This window comes from Chelonoidis abingdonii, chromosome 8 (assembly GCF_003597395.2).
Source record: "Chelonoidis abingdonii isolate Lonesome George chromosome 8, CheloAbing_2.0, whole genome shotgun sequence".
Lineage (NCBI taxonomy): Eukaryota > Metazoa > Chordata > Testudines > Testudinidae > Chelonoidis > Chelonoidis abingdonii.
In genome coordinates this window covers 90,600,155-90,623,237 of record NC_133776.1, presented here as the reverse complement: position 1 = coordinate 90,623,237, position 23,083 = coordinate 90,600,155, and the positions used below count along the sequence as shown (strand labels likewise).

At 38.3% G+C, this 23,083-nt stretch overlaps 1 protein-coding gene across 9 annotated transcripts in view; it reads right to left on the bottom strand.

Moving 5' to 3' along the window:
• The window catches only part of TENM1 (teneurin transmembrane protein 1), a 1,495,391-nt gene that overhangs the window by 397,997 nt on the left and 1,074,311 nt on the right, over positions 1 to 23,083 (bottom strand). For 8 of the 9 annotated variants that reach the window (XM_075068828.1, XM_075068831.1, XM_075068830.1 and 5 more), the window contains one exon: positions 5,568 to 5,846. The exons of the other annotated variant lie outside the window; for it this stretch is intronic. In XM_075068828.1, coding sequence (XP_074924929.1) covers positions 5,568 to 5,784 — 217 coding nt within the window. In that variant the 5' untranslated portion in view covers positions 5,785 to 5,846. The remainder of the gene's footprint in view (positions 1 to 5,567; positions 5,847 to 23,083) is intronic. 9 annotated transcript variants of the gene reach the window in all.

Here is a 23,083-nt window from a genome sequence, read left to right as displayed (position 1 = left end):
GCACCCCTGGTTGAGAACCATTGCACTAGAGGGTAGGTAGGTGCAAGCAGGTAGCCAAAAGAAGTAAAGCTACTGTGCAGCAATACACTCCTTAAAATAAATGATGTAGCAAGAAGCTTAGGCTTCAAAAATGTGATATTTCCTTTCTTTTTTTCGCCTTCCATGCAAGTTTCTGTGGGACAGGATGATATTAGGGCAGTAACCTTACATTTCAAGAAAGTGAGAATATATTCTAGTGTGACATATTGATGTATTTAGAGGAAAAACTGATTAAAAATTAGCCTCTTTACTTTTACAGATCCCGCAGAAGCACAGTGAGAAAAGACATTTGAAACAAACAGTGCGTACGATACATGGCCCAAATGATATGTTCACCAGTAAAATACGGAGCAGATCTACTGACCTTAATGAACTTACTGTGGATTTATACCAGTATGAGAGCAGAATTTGGTCCATTGTGTGAGCCAAGCTAGTTCTAGTTTACAGATTACAAAAAGGCACATTGACATTTTCCTGACATGCCAATTTCTTGCCAAGACTTGTCAGCATGCCTTATATTCATGTCTTCGCAGATAAGTAAAACTATTTCTGACTGGTCACATGAAATCCAAGTTCCATATGTTTAAATCTTCCTTCTTGGTATGCATTTTCCAGATCTAGGTTTCCTCTCTGAACTCTTTTGCTTTGTAGAATTAGAACACTTCTAAATGCATACACAATATATCAGTCATAAAACTGCTATAGTGAGAATCCGACAAAGAATCAGAAACAGGCAAAAATGAGGGCTTAGAATAAAACTGGTCTGGAAACTAGAGGGCCAAATTCTGAAGTCCTTACTCTGGCAATTCTTACTGATGTCAATGGAGGTTTTGCTTGAATAAGAATTAGGCCTTTATTACACACATTTAGCCCAGTTCAGTTGTTCAAAAGGGAATTTATACAAGTTTATTCATTTTATTTGCCCTGCTAGTGATCTCATACTCTACTTTTTGTCCTACAAATAAGAAATCTTATGTGACCCTCTGGTTAGGAATAGAAAATGCCTAATATTTTGTGAAGCATTCTAAAACCTTTGTTTTCTAGTATCGCTAGCTATGCTAATTTTTTCCCTCACACAAAATTTACCAGTAAATATGCCGCTTTTTCTTCCTGCATATCATCGGTTTGCCTGGCCCATAATGAAGCTCAATATATTTATCTTGCCAGGAAATATATAAAAGTTTGGCTAACTAGAAATTTATCCCCATATGTTTATCCTGTTAAGGATCAATAACATTCAACATTCCAGTGACTCAATCCCAGATGTTGTCCTGTCTGGAATTCATTCCTCTAAACTGGTATTTTCCATAATAGTATACATCAGTCTAAAAGGAATACAGCTTCTTTCTTTACATCTCCAAAAACTGTACGACTAGAGTTTTCTCTTAATTACATTCATGTAAATAAAGAGTAACTCCTTGAAAAAAATGGTCTTTTGCTGCCATAAAAGTGTTACAAGTGAAATGAGAATAAGATTGATAGATATACATCCTGCAAGAAACATTTTTTCCATGCTAGAATCATCAAGATGTATCCTACCTGGAATCATCAATACATCTAGGAGTGTCCAGCCAATTCTGCCTTATGTCTTTAAACTATCAACAATCTATTGGGCAGTCCTGCAAAGGGTTAATTTCCTATGTTTTCCAAAAACCATGAACTACATCAGACTAGGTCTGCCTGAAATTTACTTCATGTGTCTTTCTGGACAGGATAATACATTGTTGGTTTATAGCCATTTAGATAAACAAAGCAATGTGAACATTCCAATTACTCTAAAATAATCTTTCTTGATAAAATTTACACATTGTGAAGTTATACGTGAATCTTCAGGAGTGGAAAATACTTTTATTGGAACGTGTTTTTCATCTGTCCACAGCGTATCAAAACTGATACATTTAGCCAATTCCTATATCCATACTTGCAAGCCTTTGTGTGATCTTATTTGCCAAATCTTGCACTGTCAGATAACTGAGTTTCCACTGAAAATCACTCCTGAGCTACAATTTATCTTACATCTAAAACGCCATAAGACATAGCATATGATGTTCAGCAACAGTCATATGGTCAACTTACATAATGGTCTCTCAATAGATTATTCTGTATTCACTGTTGATTTTTTTGAGCTTCCTCTAAGTAAACCCTGCAGAAAACAACTAATAAACCAATCCTCCTTCAAGAAGTGGGTTTTGAGAAGAGATTTTAAGGAAGAGACAGAAAAAGTCATGAAAAGAGTTCCAGGCACAGGGAGCACCCTGAAAGTTGTTATGTATTTTGTGTTCCAACATTGTGTTCATCATGAAAAAACTGTGGAAAGAAATTTAATAATTTCTATAAACACATAGCTTTACAACGGGTGTTTGTTACAAATATTAATACTAATAAAATTGTATACAATAACAAGATATATTTGAAGCAAAATAAATACCACTGACAAAATGTGGGCACTGGGTTCATAGCACACAAACCACAGAGATTTCATACAATTATTGGATTAGTGCCATATTTATGTATAGTATCTATTCTGTGAAAGAACACCTATTTCAATAAAGATCCCATGAACAGAACAAAGGACTTTCACTACCAATGAACTCTTGACACTAGTAACTACAATTAAGTGGTCAAACTGCCAGTAATAAATTACTTGCCAAAAAATGCTGGCAACCTGGCTTAAAGGGTTTTGGTTTTAAATAGAGATTCATGTTTTCATTATTCATTGTATATTCTCAGTGACTTTGCTTTTCTTACATTCCCTCACCAGAACTCACAGGTTTGTTTGCTATCTCACCTTGGATCATTATCACTTCACTCATGACTGCTGTGATGTGTCTGTTTCCTTATCTATTACCACACATTATGCTGTGGAGTTCACAGGCCTTCTGAATTTACTTCCACTTTGACATCCACTAATCACTTTTTCAGGATTGCATTTTGCTTCAGTGCTGTCTAATGGTTCAGCGCCGCCCAGAGGATTCAGGGGGTCTGGGTCGCTGCCAAAGACCCGGTACTTCAGTGGCAGGTCCCGGGGCAGAGGGACCCACCGCCACGGGTCTTCGGGGCACTTCGGTGGCAGGTACCAGGGCAGAAGGACCCCCCACCGCCAAATTGCTGCCTAAGACCCAGAGCGGAAGAAGCTCCAGGAGCCTGGGCTCCGCGAGAGTTTTCCGGGGCCCGTGGAGTGAGTAAAGGACCCCGCTCCAGGGGCCCTGAAAAACTCTCGTGGGGGCCCCTTTGGGTACCGGGGCAAATTGGCCCACTTGCCCACCTCCTCTGGGCGGCCCTGTAATGGTTGGAGCAGGAGACAAAGTCAAGAGACAAGAGCTTTGCTTTTGACTTTGCCATTAACTTACTAAGTGACCATGAATATATTATTTAACAGTCTCCGTGCCTCAGTTTCCTTATTTATAAAATAGAGATAATAATACTTATCCACCTTTGTAAAGTACATTGAGATCCTGAGAAAATAGTGCTATATATCAGTACAGGATAATATCATCCTTTCCCAAAGTTTCCACTAATATAAGCTGACAACATTCACAATCCTCTTTTGACAGTGATTACAAAAAAAATTACATTTCACAAATCAAAATACACCCTTATGACTTTGAAATAGGTCAGACTCATAACTCAAAAGGGCCTGTTTTTTTCTGTTCTTGTTTGAATGCAAGCAACGAATCAGAAATCCCTAAGAACACTAGATCTCACAGCATTTCTACCATTAAAGATACGGTCTTTTGAAAGCTTGTTAGATTTCAATCAACAAACAGAAGCTTATTAACCCAACTCTGGAGCCAGATGAGAACTCCGCCTCCTCAGCCTAACTTTTGTTTGTTTGAACAAATTTTTTGCTCAACCACTTACATATTTCAAATCTGTATGACAGCTGACATGTCAAACGTATGGGCTGAATTTATGGAAGATCAATATGATTTACACAAGCACAAAGATACGGGGATGAATTCCTGGCATTGAAAACCCATATACAATGCAATTCTTGGCAGAACAAACCTATACAATTACTGACTAGGACAATTATGTTGCATTAAATTTCTCGCAAGAGAAAACTTTATCATATGATTTCCGGTAGGACAAGAAAATTTTACCTCCCTCCAGACAACTCAATATACTAGCATATATTATCAAGTATACCAGAAGTATTAACAAGTATTACATAGGAACCAATATGCACTGAATAATAATATATTGATAGACTCCATTTCAGGGAAGTATCTCTATTCAAGATGTCAGTTAAGCAAGTGCTAACAGGCCAACTTGAATAGTGATGTTGTAAAGCATGTGCTTGGGGTCATATGGTAATTTGCAGCAGGACAAGACTATGAATTTCAAAGAGAAAAAGTTAGGTTCTTATAAGGCAAACAGGACAGACACCTAAGATATTTAGTAAGAAATGAACTGAACATTAATCCAGGCAAGAAAAATATGGAGAATACATTTTTAATAAGCCAAAATGACTCCAAGAAATACATGTTTTTGCAAATAATAAATCTGATTCCTAACAGGCCAATCCTGAACATGTGCGAGCAGGACAAACTGCTGTATAATGACTCACTGCAGAAATGCATACAAGCTTTACCATTTCTAGCAAGGAAATCACAAGGAGTTAAAACCTACAAGATTATTGGTGGAATTTTCTTATAAGATACAGTTCTCGAAGGAATAAACCTATGCAACATAGGGAGGATAAACTCAAAGCATAACAAATGGGATAATTTCTTAGTTAAGCAAACCCACTGAATTCTTGCAGGACAAGGTAATTCTTGGCAGGTCAAACATACATGTCTGAAATCTTGGCCAGCATAATTTGAATAGGTCCTGTATTCAAATATATAAAAAATTATAGCCTTGTATTTCCCCCAACACTGCTGCTTTGTAGCTGTATGCACCATTTGGATACATGTGCTGAAAAGATTTCTAGGATAGGAACAAGTTCTCCCCTGAGTTACATCTATGCTTAAAAAAAAAAAAAAAAAGAAAGACAACAGTAAATTGTTTGCTTTTGTCCTTACAACAAATTATTTCTCCTTCCATTTGTAAATGACTTGGCTACTTGTAGGATTACACAAATTTTGTTTAAGAGGATTGTTGCATTTGAATTTACTAATAAGCTTTACAAGCACATGGACAGATAACCTACAACCTCAAAGCTAATTTGGTACCTGGAGCAAATCCATACACATATGTAAGAATTTTAAACTATTACCCAGTTAGTTTTAGCAAGAAGAGTAGCCACCATCTAACAACAACATTTACCAACAGTTGCCATGTTGTGGTCTGAGACACAGCATAGTAATTCCGTATTTCTGGAAGGTGATAGCTGAAAAATACTTCGGAAAATAAGTGCAGTAACTCAGATATTGTAGTGTGATAACAGGTGCCAAATGTTGACTTTTAAATGGCATTCACTGTCTGCCTTTGAAAGTAATATAATTATGTGTTTACACGCTGATATACAAATGACCTTGTAAGATACTTTTAATAATTAGTGAAAATGAAAATCAATTATGTACCTTGACTGGATTTGTCATCGTTTTTTCTCTTTCTGCTATGGCTGTTATAGTTCAGTCTTAGTTCTTGGCTATATTCATTTAGAGTTTCTCTGGAGTCATAGGATTGTTTTGGTTTTCTCCCATCTTCACTTTCATCTGAAGAACTTGTATAAGCTAGATCCGTTTCATGCTTAACTTTTGACAGTGGCTGGTAGGGTTTGCAGTCCATCTGCTCCATTTCTGATTAAGTATGCTCAGAGTCATGAAAATAAGGAATAGGAACTCCCTAAAGAAATGGTCCTGAAAAAGACAAAATTCCATCTCAGATATTACACATAAATATTAGCTATGCAGGGCCAGATGTTACTCTCAGACCAAAAGAAAATCAATGACATTTATCTGGATTTACATAAATGTGATTGAGATAAGAATCTGGCCCACAGATTTTCAAGAAACACGATCAAAATAGCTTTAAAAAAAACCTAAACCAAATGATATATAGTAAGTCAGAGCACTAATGTTGTCTTGCACTTCATGCACAGAGTACATTATAATAGTATTTGGATAAAAGACCTGAATTTCCAGTATGTTATTTGAAATTATTGGATATAATAATTGAATATATTTCTCTAAAAATCTGTGTCCCCCTCAAATATTACATTTTTAATTTTTTTTTAATGTTAAGGTCAAGAAATCAAAAAAAGAGTTCTACTCCTCTGGCAGTACTTGGTTATATAAATTAAAACATCCAGTCAACTAGTAAGACATTTGACACACTATAAAACAATCAGACACGTTTAAAATTAAAATGGATAGCTTATGACAGTCTCAGAATACTGTATCATAATTAATTCAGAAAAAATGACATTCCTTTTAAATAATGCGAATTTAAAAAAAATATCTAGCTCAAAGCAACGTGAGTCCATACAGAAAGTACTGCAATGAAACCTTTAGAGAGGTAGGCAACATTTACTGTTAGCTCAAGCATTTCCAATACCATTAATGGTAACAAAGTTTCACTTCCCTAACTGGTGAATTTGGCCTATAGTCTCGTTTTCATGAATGTTTTTACCTATTAATGTTAATGGAAATGATATGGTGAAACAATGGGAATTGTGGAACATCCTTTACCACTGCATTCATACAGCAGCAACAGTTAGTTCCAAGATCAAACGGAAGACCAATAATTTGTCCATTTAGAGACAGTTATGCAACAAAAAAGGATTTGCCAATGTGAGACTAGTTAATACACAATGTTCATTTAGAAAAAAGCAGTGCAACAAACAAAAACACTTTAGACTAATAGACAAAAAATAAAACTCTAAAACCAAGATGTTATGGAGAAGTACTTCTCTTGGACAAAAACTTCTCCCAACAGAAGTTAACAGCTTCTTGTTAATTTTATCTCATTGGCTGAACAAAGCAATTCTAACACTCAACTTGATGGGATTTCCCTGGGTGTCTGTAACCCAATAATGTAATGCTTCAACCGATCAACTCCAAAATTTCAGGGAATTTTCTAGCCATCAATGGCCGGAAACCTATTGATTCTGATGAAAATCAGAAATAAAATGAAAGGTGGAAATGGGAAACACATGGAGCCCCTGGCATCTGGCTACAGATATTATTAGCAGCTTCAACTGTCCTTTCAATTGTCTACAGATCAAATTGCCATACTCTCAATACAATAAAAAATGTTGATCCTGAAAGAGAAAGGGAAGAAAAAGAAAAATATATGAGTGGTGGGGGGAAAGGGGGAACAGGGATGCACATAGAGCCTCTGGCATTCAGAAAGGAAGGAGAAGGTCAGGGTAAATAGGAGGCAACACAGACCGCTGGCATGCGTGAAAGTGGGCACGTATAGAGCCCTAGTCAGAGGAGGGAGTGGGTATGGGGCTTAGGAGAAGTGGTGCATGGGAGAAAGACGAATGAGAGCACACATGAGGAGAGAATGTGGGACAACAGTATGGGGCCGGGGGAGAGACAGCCTGTAGCATGTCGTGGAGGTGTCAATATGGGGGATAGAGCCCTGGCATGCAGGGATGGGGAGAATAGGGGGACACACAGAGCACCCAGCATAAAGGGGTGGGGTTGCAGGATGTCCTTGAAATAGAAGGGAATGTGAGAGTGCCAAAGGGAGTTTATAAGGGGTGATGAGGGAATGCAAGGTACCCCTGGTATGTGCAGTGTGCTCTGCCTACAGAAGCAACTAAGTACACTAGTATATATAAATCTCGCATTTAGATCAATTAAGTGTAAAACCAACCATGCGCCTAATTTAATGTGGGGTGGCTTTTGTGTTTTTGGTTGTTTTTTTTTTTGCCATATAACTGTAAAAAATCTCTACATTTCTATGCTCACCTATTGCACACAAGGCTGAATCACAAAGATATTTACAAAAGCCAGTACTACCCCTCTGCACCTTGAACCTTTTAAAAAATGTACAAAGATTCCTATGGAAAAAAAGCCTTGTGGCTGATCCATTTTGCAGGAGGTCTGCACAAGGTGAATTCTGGTTGCACACATCTTTTGCGAGCAACTGAAAAATTTGAGATTATATAGAATATTGTAAAATTCAAGGTTTCGAACACCTGCTGCTCTGAGTCACTTCTGAAATGTGTTTCTCCCTCCTATTTTACAAGTATATAAAACAATGATGTATCTTACTTTTTAAAAAAAAACAACTCTCCACTGATTATGAAAACTGAGTGCTGCAAATATATGTATTTAACAGCTTTAACTGGTGCAATATTGGAAAATGTAAGACTTCAATATTTAGTTTTAACTTTGCGAAAGATTTTGCTTCATATATAGTACTATTGTTTTTATATTCCCTATTCTTTCATGACTTCTGCTTCATTGTCTTGCATACACGATTTTCCATCTGTGCAATGACATGGATTTTTTTTCCTATTTAAATACAGAAAGGACATGTAAAGACAGGTCAAAACTCTATGAAGCATTCTCTAGAAGGTGGTAGCTATATTGCCCCCTTCTGTTCTTTAAAAAGAGGGGAGGAAAAAATGTCAAAACAGGTTTGAGGGACCGCACAACTCCACTCCCTTCCTGGGACTCCAGTAGACTTTGGGTACACATGGACACCATTTCATTCCTATGAAGATCTAGGAGTGGGAGGTGGGATCTCTTTTCACATAATATTCCCTTATAAGTCCTATTGTCCTAGGCCTTAAACACCTGTGGATTTCATTCCATGCCACACAGGAACAGGGGAGAGTCCACAATAGCATCATAGTTCTTCAGGCAGAAGGCTAACCAACAGGAATGCAATTCAGAGACCCCAGGTCTCAGGAAAAATCCTGCACTGCCCACCCATTCCCAAAAGGGATGAGGACCAAGAAACTCAGAGTGCCTATAGCAGTGGGGGAGGTTTAAGGTTGGATATTAGGAAAAACTTTTTCCCAAGGAGGGTGGTAAAGCACTGGAATGGGTTACCTAGGGAGGTGGTGGAATCTCCTTCCTTAGAGATTTTTAAGGTCAGGCTTGACAAAGCCCTGGCTGGGATGATGTAGTTGAGAATTGGTCCTGCTTTGAGCAGGGGGTTGGACTAGGCGACCTCCTGAGGTCCCTTCCAACCCTGATATTCTATGATCCTATGATTTTTTGCTCCATTACTCTGGGTTATTGCTGGAGTCATTTCATTGACTCTAACAGAGTTACACTGGCATTAAAACTTCACATAGAAACTGGACAAAGTTTTTTCTTAGAGGATTTCAGCTCCCTCTAAAAAAAAAACAAAAAAGTCCCAAATACATGGGATAAGTTTGTGTTTCCTCAATTTTTGTTTAGGTGTCCTGAAAACCAAATTACCTAATCTTATCTGAAGGCAGGTGATAAACTGTTATTTGTAAGAACTGGCAAAAGATTTGATAATTTTCAGCATATAACATTTTTATGATACAAGAAAATATGGGAAAAAAACCCAACCGAACAAGTCTTCAAACTATCTTAGTGTTAAAGACTGAATCAAATACATTCAATGTTGATGTGTTAAAATCATTTGAACCAAAACCCTGCCACTTGTAGTCTGTATCTTATTTCCCACTTTGCACTGGAAAAAAAAAAACACTGTGTTAAGTGTGGTTTAAAACAATAATGTCTGGGTGTCTAACAGGTTCCTTCAAGTAACTGGCCTCCTGGTGGCTAAAGGAAATATCTAGCTGATCAATATCAAGTTACCCATGTCAGTGAAATGATAAAGACTCATAAAAGCACACAGCTACCAGAAATGACCTTTGCATGAGTGACTTAATGCTCTTCTTCCCACAGAGAAAGAAAGGTCAGAAAAGAACCAATCTGTGTGCTGTCACAGGCAGGTTTTTCTTTCTTTTTTTGTTTTTGTTTTTTTTTGTTTTTTTAATACATTTGTAGGCACTGAATGGCAGAGAATTCTCAGCAATATTTTAAAAATAGAAACCATATATAATTTAAAGTCACATTCCTAGAACAGAGAACATACACAGCTAACCCTTTAAATTTAATCAGTGAGACATTTAATAGTCCTTAGAGTTTTCTTAGTACTTGAAAAAGGAACTATGGCAAGGGGATGGAGCCTTTTAAAAACTGCAACAGACTTGCATATTTAATACATATTTTGTACATGATTTTATTTTAAATTTGTCATCAGAAACTACATTTTCACGTTGCACTTGCATCAAAACTCTATTACTTCTGAAACAAAATATTCATAGCATAACTCTGTGGTTTATGTGAAATTTAGTCTACTATGGAGTTGTTTGAGTGCGTGCACGCTGATCGATGTGTACTTCAGAATGGAGTTTATTTTATGCATTGTATTGTACATATTTCCTATTTTCAAATATATCAAGGAACTATAGTTCATGTTCACTTTAACAATGCTTTGGATAGATGCTAGTCAGGCCACCACCATGGTTCATTCATTTCAGAGGAAAATGCCCTTACTGATTACTATAATTAACCTCAAGAGCTGGCATTATCACAGTGGTGCATCCAGTTCGTTACCCTTTATGTCCACCTCCTATACGTAGGCTTGGAAGAATTACATTTTTATAGGTAAATGCCTATTCCTCCATACACAAACTGATGAAAAAATATTCCCACTGATAATCAAAATTTACAGGCAGGCAAAGAAAGAAAAATGCTACTTGAGAACTTAAAATATATAAATATCCTTAAACCAAATGTTGTTAACACATGATGTTGAAAGTTTGTGTTTCAACAGTTAAAAAGCATGAAACTTTTTGAATCTCAACATCTCCTAAGATTAACTATTGTCTGACTCTCCCTATTGTCTGACCCACCAAAAAATTTCCCACAACTGAATGGGGGGGAGGGAGGGAGCTCAAACCCATATTTTTGTGCAACTGTGAAAACTGAAATAAATAAATATCCAAAAAGCTTGAAAATATACATTAATATTACACAACAAAAGTATAAAAAAATAAAAACTGAATTCTGCTAAACCCACAGATACAGAACTTATAGTGGACAGATATGCACAGCCACGATATTCTTGTGGTCGAATATGACACTTTATGGGTGAGTACTAACACAGAAGCAATGGAGAGTATTGCAACATTTTTGTACTAATTTGAGCATTGCTATCATGTTTGATAAACTTAAATAGAATTAAAATGTAAATGCAGTTATGCCAACACAATAATCAAGAATTATTGTTTGCACATATTTATATAACAAATTTATAAGACAGCCTGCTGCTTCTCTATTTCTCTCTCCCTGGTGCAGGTGAGAGAGTATATTAACACACATAATTCTACTTGATGGTGAGTCAAAGTTCAGTCTAATTTTCCTGCTATCTCCTGACAACTGACCAAAAGCTTTAATTGCTTTAAAGAATGCAGATGTATAGCCCTGTTGCATGTTTCCTTTTCTTATTATATGTTCAGCTCACTCTCTCCTCTGAAAAGTAACTAATAAAGAGCAAGCAGCATCCAGTTTGCTGTAATCAAAAAGGAAAAGTACCTTTAATCTAAGGTTTTTTTCTTCTGAAATATAAAATGTGAAATGTAAAAAGAAAAAAAGCTCTAAAAAAAAATGCTGTGAATTTAAACCTATGAAGAAGGTGATACCAGGACAAGAAGCTATGACTTTGGTACAGATTACCAAAACTATCTTAATGAAAACATTGGTTTATATATAATAAATACAAGGGTAATTGATATAATCCTTACAGTCCTGTATTTTACAGCATGGTTACATGCTACAATAATACAATAAGCAATACTGTCCCACTTTCCAAGCATTTATGGAGGTTTTGGACTTTTGGAATAGGCTGTTACTTTGTTGAGAGAGAAAAAAGTGAACACAGACCCAGGTTATCAGATAATTTAATTGAAGAAATAAGAATAATACAAGTAACAACAAGAGAATTTAAGAGCTACCAGGCATAAGGGAAGGTATACTTCCAGATGAGATTTGGAAACATATAAGAGGTGAAATTAAGAGAGATGGAAAGACTGCTCAAGTTGATAGGAACTGCATAGAAGAAGGTTCTTGCAATGAGAGTGGTTAAGAAGGCCAGTGCCAGAAAAAAACATAAAAACGAGGAGCTGATCAAGGTCTAGGAGACCATCCATTGGAAATTTTAAAAACAAGGATGACATTTTGAATTGGAAACTGAAACGAATGTTGAATCTGCAGTTCTTTCAAGATGATGTGGTTGCATTTCCTTGTGTATGAAAAAGTTACTTTGACTCTGCATGAGTTGGTATCCAGAACACTGGGACTTCTAATAATCAAAGTAAGAGAAATGAAGTCATGGATAAAGATTTCAGCAGAGATGGAGTCAAGACACTGGTATATGTGGGTAATATTTCAGACAAGGGTCATATGAATATTTGCCTCACAAAGGTGGGGATTCTGAGTCCAGTATGAAGCATAAAAGGCAAGCACTGCATAAGGCCTGATGTGAGGAAGTAGAGGGAAGAAACAGTATTATACATGTTCCTTATGCCAAAGAGAAATGCTTCAATTTTTCAATGCAGTATGGTTGTAGCCATGTTGGTTCCAGGACATTAGTGACATAAGGTGAGTGAGAAAATATCTTTTATTGGACCAATTTCTGCTGGTGAGAGCGACAAGCTTTCGAGCCACAGAGAGCTCTTCTTCACAGAGCTCTGTGCAGCTTGAAAGCTTCTCTCCCTTGCCAACAGAAGTTGGTCCAGTAAAAGATATTACCTCACCCACCTTACGTCTCCATTTTTGAAGACATTTTGCTGAAGGAATTTGAGAAGGTTTATTCTGCCAAGACAGAAAAGTGAGATTAACCCTCACAAAAGGTCAGTGTAAGACCTAAAGTAATGTTGATGGTTTAACCAAAAACTAAGCATTTTCATATACTGCTATCTGAAAATGCTGAATTATCAACTTTTCATGAATGTAAATTATTCCTGTCTGGAGGAGATGGATTATCCAGTGGCACATTAAGGAGAATAGATGATAGATAAAAGGAAGTTGGATGAGTATGTGAGTTTTTACACATATTTCAGCTACATCAGATATGCAAATACAAAACCGAGCATTCAGGGATTTGATGGAGAATTTCAGGTTTCTAAACCCGCGAATGAATTACATACATGTATATTTTTCATCATGACAGATGCAAGATGGATACTCTTTATTTCAACATTTAATATTCTTCTTAATCTAAAATTAATCAAGGTATAATTTAATTTTAGCTAATAGAAGTTAATATCATTCACTCTGTCCAGTAGTTTTAGACAGAACACAACAGAATAAAAACTGCTCAGACAAAATGGATTAGATAATTCCAGCATTTTGCTGCATATGGCAATCCTGCCAGTGAACTGTCAGACATGTTATATGTCAGCTGTTTGGCTGTGGCATATTACTCCTGGCCAACATTACCTTTCAGTTCACTTGGAGGCTTGCCACTAGCTATAAAACTCCACAACCTCTTACTGTTTTTATTTAGTAGCTGCTTGCTTGATGTCATTAAGCATGATTCAGGAAGAGGTCCTAGCACAGAAGATTAAGCTAATTTGTGGGATCAGGTATTTTTAATATATGTGGTCCAGTAGCATGATACATTTTGTGGACAATTATTTCAGAATAGTCATGGGGCCCTGGTCTTTCTGGAGAAAAAATAATTGGACTTCAGACAATGTAATTCACAGTTGGATAAGTGATCTTGTAATTTCAGATAATGAAAATCCAAGTGGAAGTAGTTAAAAAAAAATCAAGTATTTGGAAGCCCAAATAAGGTACACTGCAGGAAAAGAAAAGTTTTAGATTGAGACTGAAATAATATTGACCATTAATTTGATATTTGCATGGTTAAGCTGCTAGACTCTGATTCAAAAGATCTGGTTTTAACACTTAGCTGTGACATAGACTTAACATGTGATCTTGGGAAAGTCACTTAATCTCACTGTACCTTAATTCCCCTTTATGGCTCAGTTCCCATCTGTAACACATGAATAATACTTTCTCTCTGCTAACCTTTAAATGCCTTTTTCTGCCTAGACTGTAAAGTCTTTCAGGCACAGATTCTCTCTTACTCAGTTTGTACAGTGTCTAGCACAAAGGAGTTCCAACTTCTAGATGTTACAGTAAGAAAAATAATTAACAAGCCACAAGGAGTCTGTTTCAGAATGGATTTGGTAAAAGATTTCTGTGAGTCATTCACAGAAATATTCCACAATGTTCTTATTTTGCAGTTTGTTCCTTAAGAGCAGTATTTCCCCTCAGTCTTTACAGAATTAATTGCATTTAGATTCTGAAGCAAGTTTTTCCTCAGATGAAATCTGGGTTATATAATTTATCAGAAAAATGAAGCACCAATTGTAGAAGATGAAACATATGCACAAAGGGCTAACTTATTTGTTATGTAGTGATCTAGAGTGGGAGGGTACAGGGAACACTTTCCATTCCAGCACACCACTGACAGAAGGCAGCCACACACATCTCAACTCTATGGTGCGCTAGAGATAGTGGATAGCATTGCTGCACTGTGAAATGACCCAGACGGAGAATCTCTCTGCAGGTGGGATGCCTGGGCATGGTTTCATCTTGCTTTGCAACAGGCAACACCACAATGGTTGTGCTGGGATGAGACCACAGGTGTCTGTTCACACTTCCCTACACACGTCACCATTGCCTCTGGAATTGCTATGTTTTAAACTAGCATAACATTTCTTCTCCTAAGAAAGTTAGTGAAATAATTTTTTAGACAAAATGTTAAAGGTAGGAGCCATATTTCCAAAGGGCAACTCAACCTAGAGTCTAAAATTTTGACTACATTTTTTGGTGTCTTAAGTTTCTGCAGGTACAATATATTCATCCAAGATTTTGCATTTGAAAAGACCTAGACTTGGTCACACTGTGTTTAGCTACCCAATTTTCACATGCAAATACATTTTGGATACATACAGCCTAATGGGGATTGAATTGAGTGTGCAAAGACATGGAGCTACAGAAGTAAGTGTGTAATTGTAGAAACAACTTTGGAAAATCTGGTTCTGGCTGCATTTTTTGTTGGTCTCAAAATATTATTATACACTACTATATAAAATACTATTATATAAAATTAAACACATATTATATAAAATGGAGCCACACAGTAATTTTATCTTCAGGGGCGGCTCTAGCCATTTCGCCGCCCCAAGCATTGCGGCACGCCACAGGGAGCACTCTGCTGGTCGCCGGTCCCGCGGCTCCGGTGGACCTCCAGCAGGCTTGCTTGCAGATGCTCCACCAAAGCCGCGGGACTAGTGGAACCTCCACAGGCACGCCTGCGGGAGGTCCACCAGAGCCGCCTGCCGCCCTCCCAGCGACCGGCAGAACGCCCCCCACGGCATGCTGCCCCAAGCACGCACTTGGCGTGCTGGGGTCTGGAGCCGCCCCTGTTTATTTTATGGGACTAGTATCATATAACTAATCACTTATACAATGTTCTCATAATTCATTTTGTCACCAGAAAACTATTTTCCTTCCTCTCAATCCAGGATGTATTATTTGAATGACACCTTCCTTGTATAACAGACAACAAATTACCTGTCTAAATAAATGTGTAACTTACACATGAAATGTACACATTATTCAACTGTTATTAAATTCTATATAGAGATCTCATATTTGTGCAACTGATACAAAAGAGGGAGATACAAAGGTGCTTATTCATATGCAGGTGTGGGGAACAAATAGTATAATCTACTGTGTTTAGCACTAGGAAGCATTTGCTTTTCTAAGACCCGCTAACAAAAAGAAATCACAGGCTAACAGATATGGCAAGCACTGTAATCATCTGTAGATGTCAAGAAAAATGAATTGTTTTGGCTATTTGTCATTAATGCAAATTGTATGACCATCAAACTGTGATACACAATTGTTGTGCAGTCTCTTCTCCAATTGTGTGCTTAATTAAGAGGACTTAATAAACACTAATTAACTACAATGCTAATTTGATGCAATTTTAAAAGTTCAGAGGTTAAGAAAAAATTGAAAAGAATGTGTGTTCCATTTTAGAGGTTATTTTTAAGATCATTTTATTGCCTTTGAAATTTTGCAGAATAACAAGGTGAGCACATGACAATAATTTATAAAGCATCAGTTCCCACAGAATGTCCAGGAAAACAGTGAAAACTGAACACACTACTTAAGAGTGCTATTTACGCTAAGATGTGGTGTTTAGACAAATGCAGTGGTTAATCCATTTAACTGAAAATGTCTTACCTAAATTTTCATCTGCCTGCTTACTGATTGTAGGAAAGAGGGGAGAGGCCTTGGTTCAGCAAACCATCACTATTCATCAAACTGCGTAAGCACATGGTTAACTTTAAGAATGTGCTTAAGTCCAGTTAACTTAAGTATGTGCTTAAAAGTTTTGTAGAAATGACACCAGAGTGAACAGGAGCACAAAAAGGAAGTTCAGCTATGAAGTGTGCTTTTAGGTATGATTCTTTGTTACATTCCCCAGGGTTGTGAGGCACCTCACCACCATCTGCCCTTAGATGAGGAAATCTTGTCTGTGCCCACTGTGGATCAGTTCTGTGAAAACGCCAGCCTCTGGAAGCATAAGCACTACCTTCCAGGCATCCACAGGCCTGGCTCTCTCTGTACAGGCAGTGACAAGCAGACACCAATCCCTAAGTGCTTGGAACGTTCCCTGTAGTGTCTAGCTGAGTGTCCACTGGACAGTCACAGAATTTCCAGGCCTGCTATTCTCAAAGAAACAGTACATAGCTGCTTGTAAAATTCAACCCAGGATCGCCACTTCGCTTAATATCACAGCACTCAGATGTGTTTGTAGTGAAAACAAGAACAAGTTCATTATGAAAGACTCAAGTCTTAGTCAGTGAAAAAGAGTATTGGAAACGAACAGCTACATATAAAACAAAATCATCATACACTTTCTAGAGACTAAGCTTAACTAACAAGTTATCCTCTGGTCTCACTGGAAGTTCTACAGTGTTTTCAGTCAAGATGGTTGAGACCTTTCTTTCATCAAGCAAACATGCTATCCATCTGCTTCCTGGATGATGGACAGAGTGACTTCTTCATCTCCCAAATACAGCACAAGCACAAACCCTTGATGTGCACCTCAGGACAGGGTTCTCCCCCTACACCATTCGCCTTTTCCAGTTACTTTTCTGCCTTTGAAGTTTTTACAAATCTTGATTAATATTTAGCTCAGAAAGGTGACAGAAGATCCACTGTGAACTGTAAAATATTTAATTTAAATGTAAATAGCCAACTAGATAAACATTTATTGTCAGACATAAAACCTGTTTTTAACCTTTGCTGGTATATATGCATCACTCCTTACAACACATCTGCACATTTGTATTGCAATGGTACTGATGACCAGTAAGACACCAGCTTTTATTTGAGATCTCACATGACATTCTTTTCTGAACTGGAATGTACATATCAGACTCAGGAGATTTCTGTAACCCCTCTGCCCACAGCTGCCAACTTTCACGTGGTAAATAAGCACCCCAGCTTTCACAATAAGCCAAAAATCAAGCTAATCCCATTTCAAAACAAAGCCAAAACAAGGCATTCCCTAAAAACCCCAGCACTCTATGGGACTAGATCCCCGCGGTGCGCAGTCTGGGACTGTGGTGGGCCTGTTGTGCACCCCTGATTCTCAACTCTTGCCCTTGGTTGCCAGGAGCTGATCAAAAAAGAGAAGCAACAAGCAACAAGCCAAAAGCTAGCCAACAAGCAACTCACAAGCCAATTACGCCAAAAACAAGACCAATTTCTGCATTTTTTTCCGTGGGTTTGGCATGTCTGCTCTATACTCTTGCTAGCTAGCATCAAGAAGTTCCTCAGTCACATATTTATTATTGTTCCTTTTTTAAAAAAAAAGTGCACGAGATGTTGATGAATGGCTTACCAGGTGATTCCCTTGTCCACTTAAAAAAAAAAAAAATTAGAAGCCTCCAAACTATACACTTAGCTATTAGTACATGGACCCTTGCATTCCAATCAGTTACCCCACTTATTTCCCTTTATCTCTATGTTGTGTCTTGTCTATCTTTAGAATGGAAACTCTTTGGGGGTCGGTACCATCACAATTTATTTTTTCACAATACTCAGCATGCTGAGGCTTCTAGGTTCTATAAAACAGCAGTAATACAGCTGCTACTAACTGAGGAATGCACTTATCCCTGGTGTATGTTCACTGAAAGTCAGAATTACATCAAGGATCTATCAGGCCCATTGCATCCACTTCAGTCTCTAGCAATGCTGTGAATCCTCAAACAAGGTGCAGCACTGATGTGCAAGACTTTTTTCCCTATGAGGCCATCATTTTACACAGCTCAAGGAAAATGGACTTTTCATCCCCTCTTGAGCACCAGGTGTGAGCACATGTCATCCTCCACGAGCACACTTTCAAAATTTTGCTGACTTTGGCTCTGTCACTGAGGAAGAAAATTTAAAAATTATGCAGTTTTGCCACCATCAAAGATAAAACTTTAAAAGCTTTTCAGACATTTGAAGTACTGTCTGCTGGAAGACATGACTGTTGGTTCATACTCAAGGGATTGCTTGACCACATCTGTGTGCTAGATAAGAGGGACATCTGTAGCACCTTCTCTTGAGGAATCACGCATGCTGCTATTTGTGTGCATGACACCATCAAACCTGAGAAGTGATCTTACTGTTCCCTTTCTTCTTGCTTTGATGTCTGTCAAAGTATTCTGAATCTTCAAGTGCCATTATTCTGACATGAAGACCCTCTCAATGGACTTGTACCATATACAGCTCCTCCCAGAAGTAGTAGTATTTGAGCTGGTGTCAGATTGATTTTCTTTCTGTTCAAAATGAAGCTGTGATCTTGCAAGGCTGAAATTACAAGTGATTTATGTCTTGATGCCAGCCCTAGAGAACTGGCTTCTATCAGTACGTCACCTACAAAACGACAGATCTCAAAGGTAGAACCTTTGGAGATCTCAGCAGTAGAATCTTTATTCTCATTGCAGTGAAGATTCCAAAGTAAAAAAAGGTTACCAGAAATTCCTCAGTTACAGACAAATTGCTGGAGCCATCTGTGGCTGTTTCTGACCAAAACATGATACAGTATATGCACCTATTCATTTCTATCACCCATATCCATAAAAGACTTCCTGTCACAAGTGAATTTAAGAGAGGGTTGCCATCCAGAATCTTGCCCTTTTGGTATGCTCATTCAGTCTCCTTAAGTCTAACACCATGTGCACCATTTTTCTTTGGCACTACAAAGAAAAAAAAGGAAAAGCTATGTAGCATAACTGTTCTTTAGCCTCCTCTCTAAGAGCTCGTCCACATGGGGAAATTTACCAGCCTAATTACATTAATATAATTATACCACTATCCTTATATCAGTGTAACTCTCCATGTGGACATACTTATTCCAGAACAGAAATGAATAGTTATATGGGTATAACTATCATAGTATCATTGTATCTGTGAATTTACCTACCTAGATAAACCCATGGAAATTGGAAGTCACTATCTGCATATTTTGATGACTGCTCAAATTCTTAGTGATTGGAAATTTTTGAATATTAATGTTCCTGAAAATTTCTTTTGAGTGCTCTCATCTTTTACAGCCTCTGTATTTTCTATATTTCCTAGTAACCATTACAAAATTATTGTCCATACATTTTCTTTGAATATGGTGGGTTGTCATAAACATACAATAGTAGTTAGACATACGATTTACAGCCGAGGAACTTTGACTGGTGATTGTTGCCTGAAATCTTCTCCTCTGTTTTGCCTTAATAATTGATCCTAAAATATGCTGATCTCTTCTTTTAAGTTTTTTTCCCCCTCCTTTCTGTTGATAGGGCCAAAATGAATAGCCAGGTAATTTAACACACCCTATTTTTCCCTTACGTATACTTTGTGTAAGGGGATTGTTGAACCCTTACTAAAACTCAGTGGGAGATTTTTTTGTTGGCTAGCCCCCAGTACCAAAAGTAAGGAGAAGGGTCAATGGGAAATCAGGACCCTGAGACTGACAGTCCCCAGGGGCAATGGAGAAAGGCCAATGCTCCAGTTCCACCTGATTAGCCTGCCTGTCCTGTCAATCACGGAGTCAGGAGGCCAAGGTGGGTCCCATGCTCCATGAGAACTGAAATTGCCTGGGTCAGACAAAGTGGGGTCAAGCTAAGGAGAGAGCAGTGGCCCAAGCTGAGCTGGGGAGCAGGCCATGCCAGCCAGAGAAGCAGCCCAGAGAGCTGGAGGCAGAGCAGTAGCATTAGAGCTGAGGCAGAGTGGAGCTGGAGCAGTCCGGAGCCGGGTGCAGTGAGCGCGGGGGGACGCTGGGCAGCAGGCCCAGCGCAGGGAGACAGCCCCAGCCAAGAGGCCTTGCAGGCCAGACTTGGAGGGGGATCGTAACCCTGACGGGGTGGGGGTGATGCTGGGAAGAAAGGTCCTGCCCCCTAAAGCCTGAAGGCGTGTGGCCACCGCCAGAGCAAGTGTCCAATCCACAGCATCCCTGCAGCACAGCCAAGGCTTGAGAAGGAGGCCTTGTGAGGAACAGACTAAACTTCCCTTACATTATAGAGATGGCTGGTTGTGATGTTCCTGTGCCACAGAGCAGGGTTATGTGTTTTCCTTTAACCTTTCCCATTTTTTCCTTTTTAATCAAAATTGATTGCTGTTTAATGCATTGTATGTAATGATCCATGGGTCAGGAAAGCATCCAGTGCAGACAGAGCACCCCAGAGTGCAGACACCCTAGCCCCTGCCCTAAGCGACCAAAACAAGGTTGGGGGTTGAGCCCCCCAGGAATCCTGGGCACAGCCTTGTTCAAGTTAAAAGGACTCTACCACACACGAGAGTGTAAGGTAAGCCCTTGAAGTCAGGCAGGCCTCTAGGTAAAGAAAGTGGGAGCGAGAATGCAGACCCTTTCGCTAGCCCATTTCACCAGGGTAGTGCAGAAGCCAGGAATGATCCCCATAATAGCGGGACCATTCCTCTGCTTACATTTGTCTATGTTGGAAAGGACTGTTTTGTTTTTCCTGCAACACTTCTTATGGCTTTATCAAAGATTTTGCTACATAATCTTACATGTAAGTATTTATCAGTGACAAAACCCTGTGGTGCCTCGCTTTCACAAAGTTTCAGTAAAAAAACACCTTACAGATTTCACTGACACATCTCCTACAGTTGAGATTTGAAGTATTTATTACAGTACCCTTTTAAAAAAATCAATAATTTTAACTCACTAGGAGAGCTGTGCATTTTGGATCACTAAAAATTATTTTTTTCAAAATTTTCAGTGAATCAAAAAATGTGTTCAACCTGAAATGAAACATTTTACCTCAATTTCAGATGTCTAACTTTTCTATAATACAAATAAAATTGGAATTGAAGGGCTAGATTCACAAAGGGACTTAGGCACCATTCACAAAATGGAGGAGGAGAAGAAAGAAGTGGTGGTGACCAACAGACCCAATAGCACTCCCAGGATGTGGGAGATCTGGGTTTATAGTCACAGTCTGCCTAATGTGGAGCAGGGATTTATACCCTAGTTCTCTCACCTCCCAGGTGACTGCCCTAACTATTGGGCTATGGGATATTCTAGGAGTGGGCCTTTTTCAAATGCCCCTGTTGAAGTTGTGGCACTTTATATAAATAATGAATATTTAATTAGGGGGTCAGAATGACTGTATAGGCTCTCATTAGGACACCCAGCTTCTGACATCAGATATCTCAAAGTTCCTTCTCATTCACACATCTTACATAACTCCATGGGAAAAAAACTTTCTTTCAGGAAGAATAACTATGTGACTAGCTACATCCCTTATTGGTTTATGGGATCATACTGAAAAGGGATGTGGCCAAAAAATATTTCCTGTTGTGCTTTATATGCTATATACTCCTCCTCCTAACCCCACTGCACTACGTGGAAGTCTCTTCACTGACTTAATGGTCTTTGGATCAGGTAACTTATTTAGAAACTCAGATTCTTCTGTGATAACCTTTTAGTTCAAAATGAAATGGAGTTCACTTTTTGAACAGATGGGAAATATTTACAAGCCTCTCAACTGCTTCAGGGTTATTCGTTTGTACATGCAGTATTTTATGTCCTTTGGCCATCATGTCAAAGCATACTGAGGAAATATACTCTTGTTAGCCTCTGTACCTCATTGGAATGATTGCAATTCTCACTCAAATAATTCCCTTTCTTCAGCGGAGGAACTGGGAGGGAAGGGAGTGGGAGAAAGAGTGAGAGAGAAGGATGCAGGTAAACGTGACTTTTGTTTGCTGCATTCCTTTAATCTTTCTATTGTCTTACTTATATTAGCCCCATTACAAAGATCAGATTCATTATCCTTGTACTGATAGTAGGCTCGGCTGTTTGCTTGGTGAATCATTTGTCCTCAGGGATGTTGTGTGGATTAAAAAAAACTCTTCTAACGTTAATTCTACTCAATTTGGAAGGAATCAGAGATGTTGTAAACCATGTTCATTTATGAAAGAGGGGACCCCCTCTGGAGACCCCATTCTGGTGACTTACTGCAGCATTTTGCCCAGTGTGACATGACGTAAAAAGCCTGGCAGAATCACTTCATATTAAGATCTTCTCAAAATCCCATTGTTTTGTTCACATAGAAAATTCTACACAAAAAGATTTCAATTATCCCCCTAATTCTGTCACATCATAACCAAGATCAAAATGCTCATTCTTCATCTTGTTTTAATCACATATTGGCAACAAAAGAACACACAGATATTCTGTAGAGCAGAGGTGCTCAAACTGCCATTTAGTATCTGGATACAGAAATTTCCTTTAATAGGTTGAACATTGCTGTGTTTTAATGGAGGGAGACATTTTTGACTGACATCTCTAAATTCCACACACAGTTGCCTCTTGTGAGAGGACAAGTCAGTAGTGGGAGGCTGGCGGACAGGATGCTGAATGACGAAGAGAATTTCATCAGCCTTTTTAGTGGTAGAAAACTGCATTATTTAGTTCTAATAAAAAAAATATACCATAAGTAGTGTAATCACTTACATTTAAGAAAGAGTCTATAGCAAAAGTGGCAACACACTAA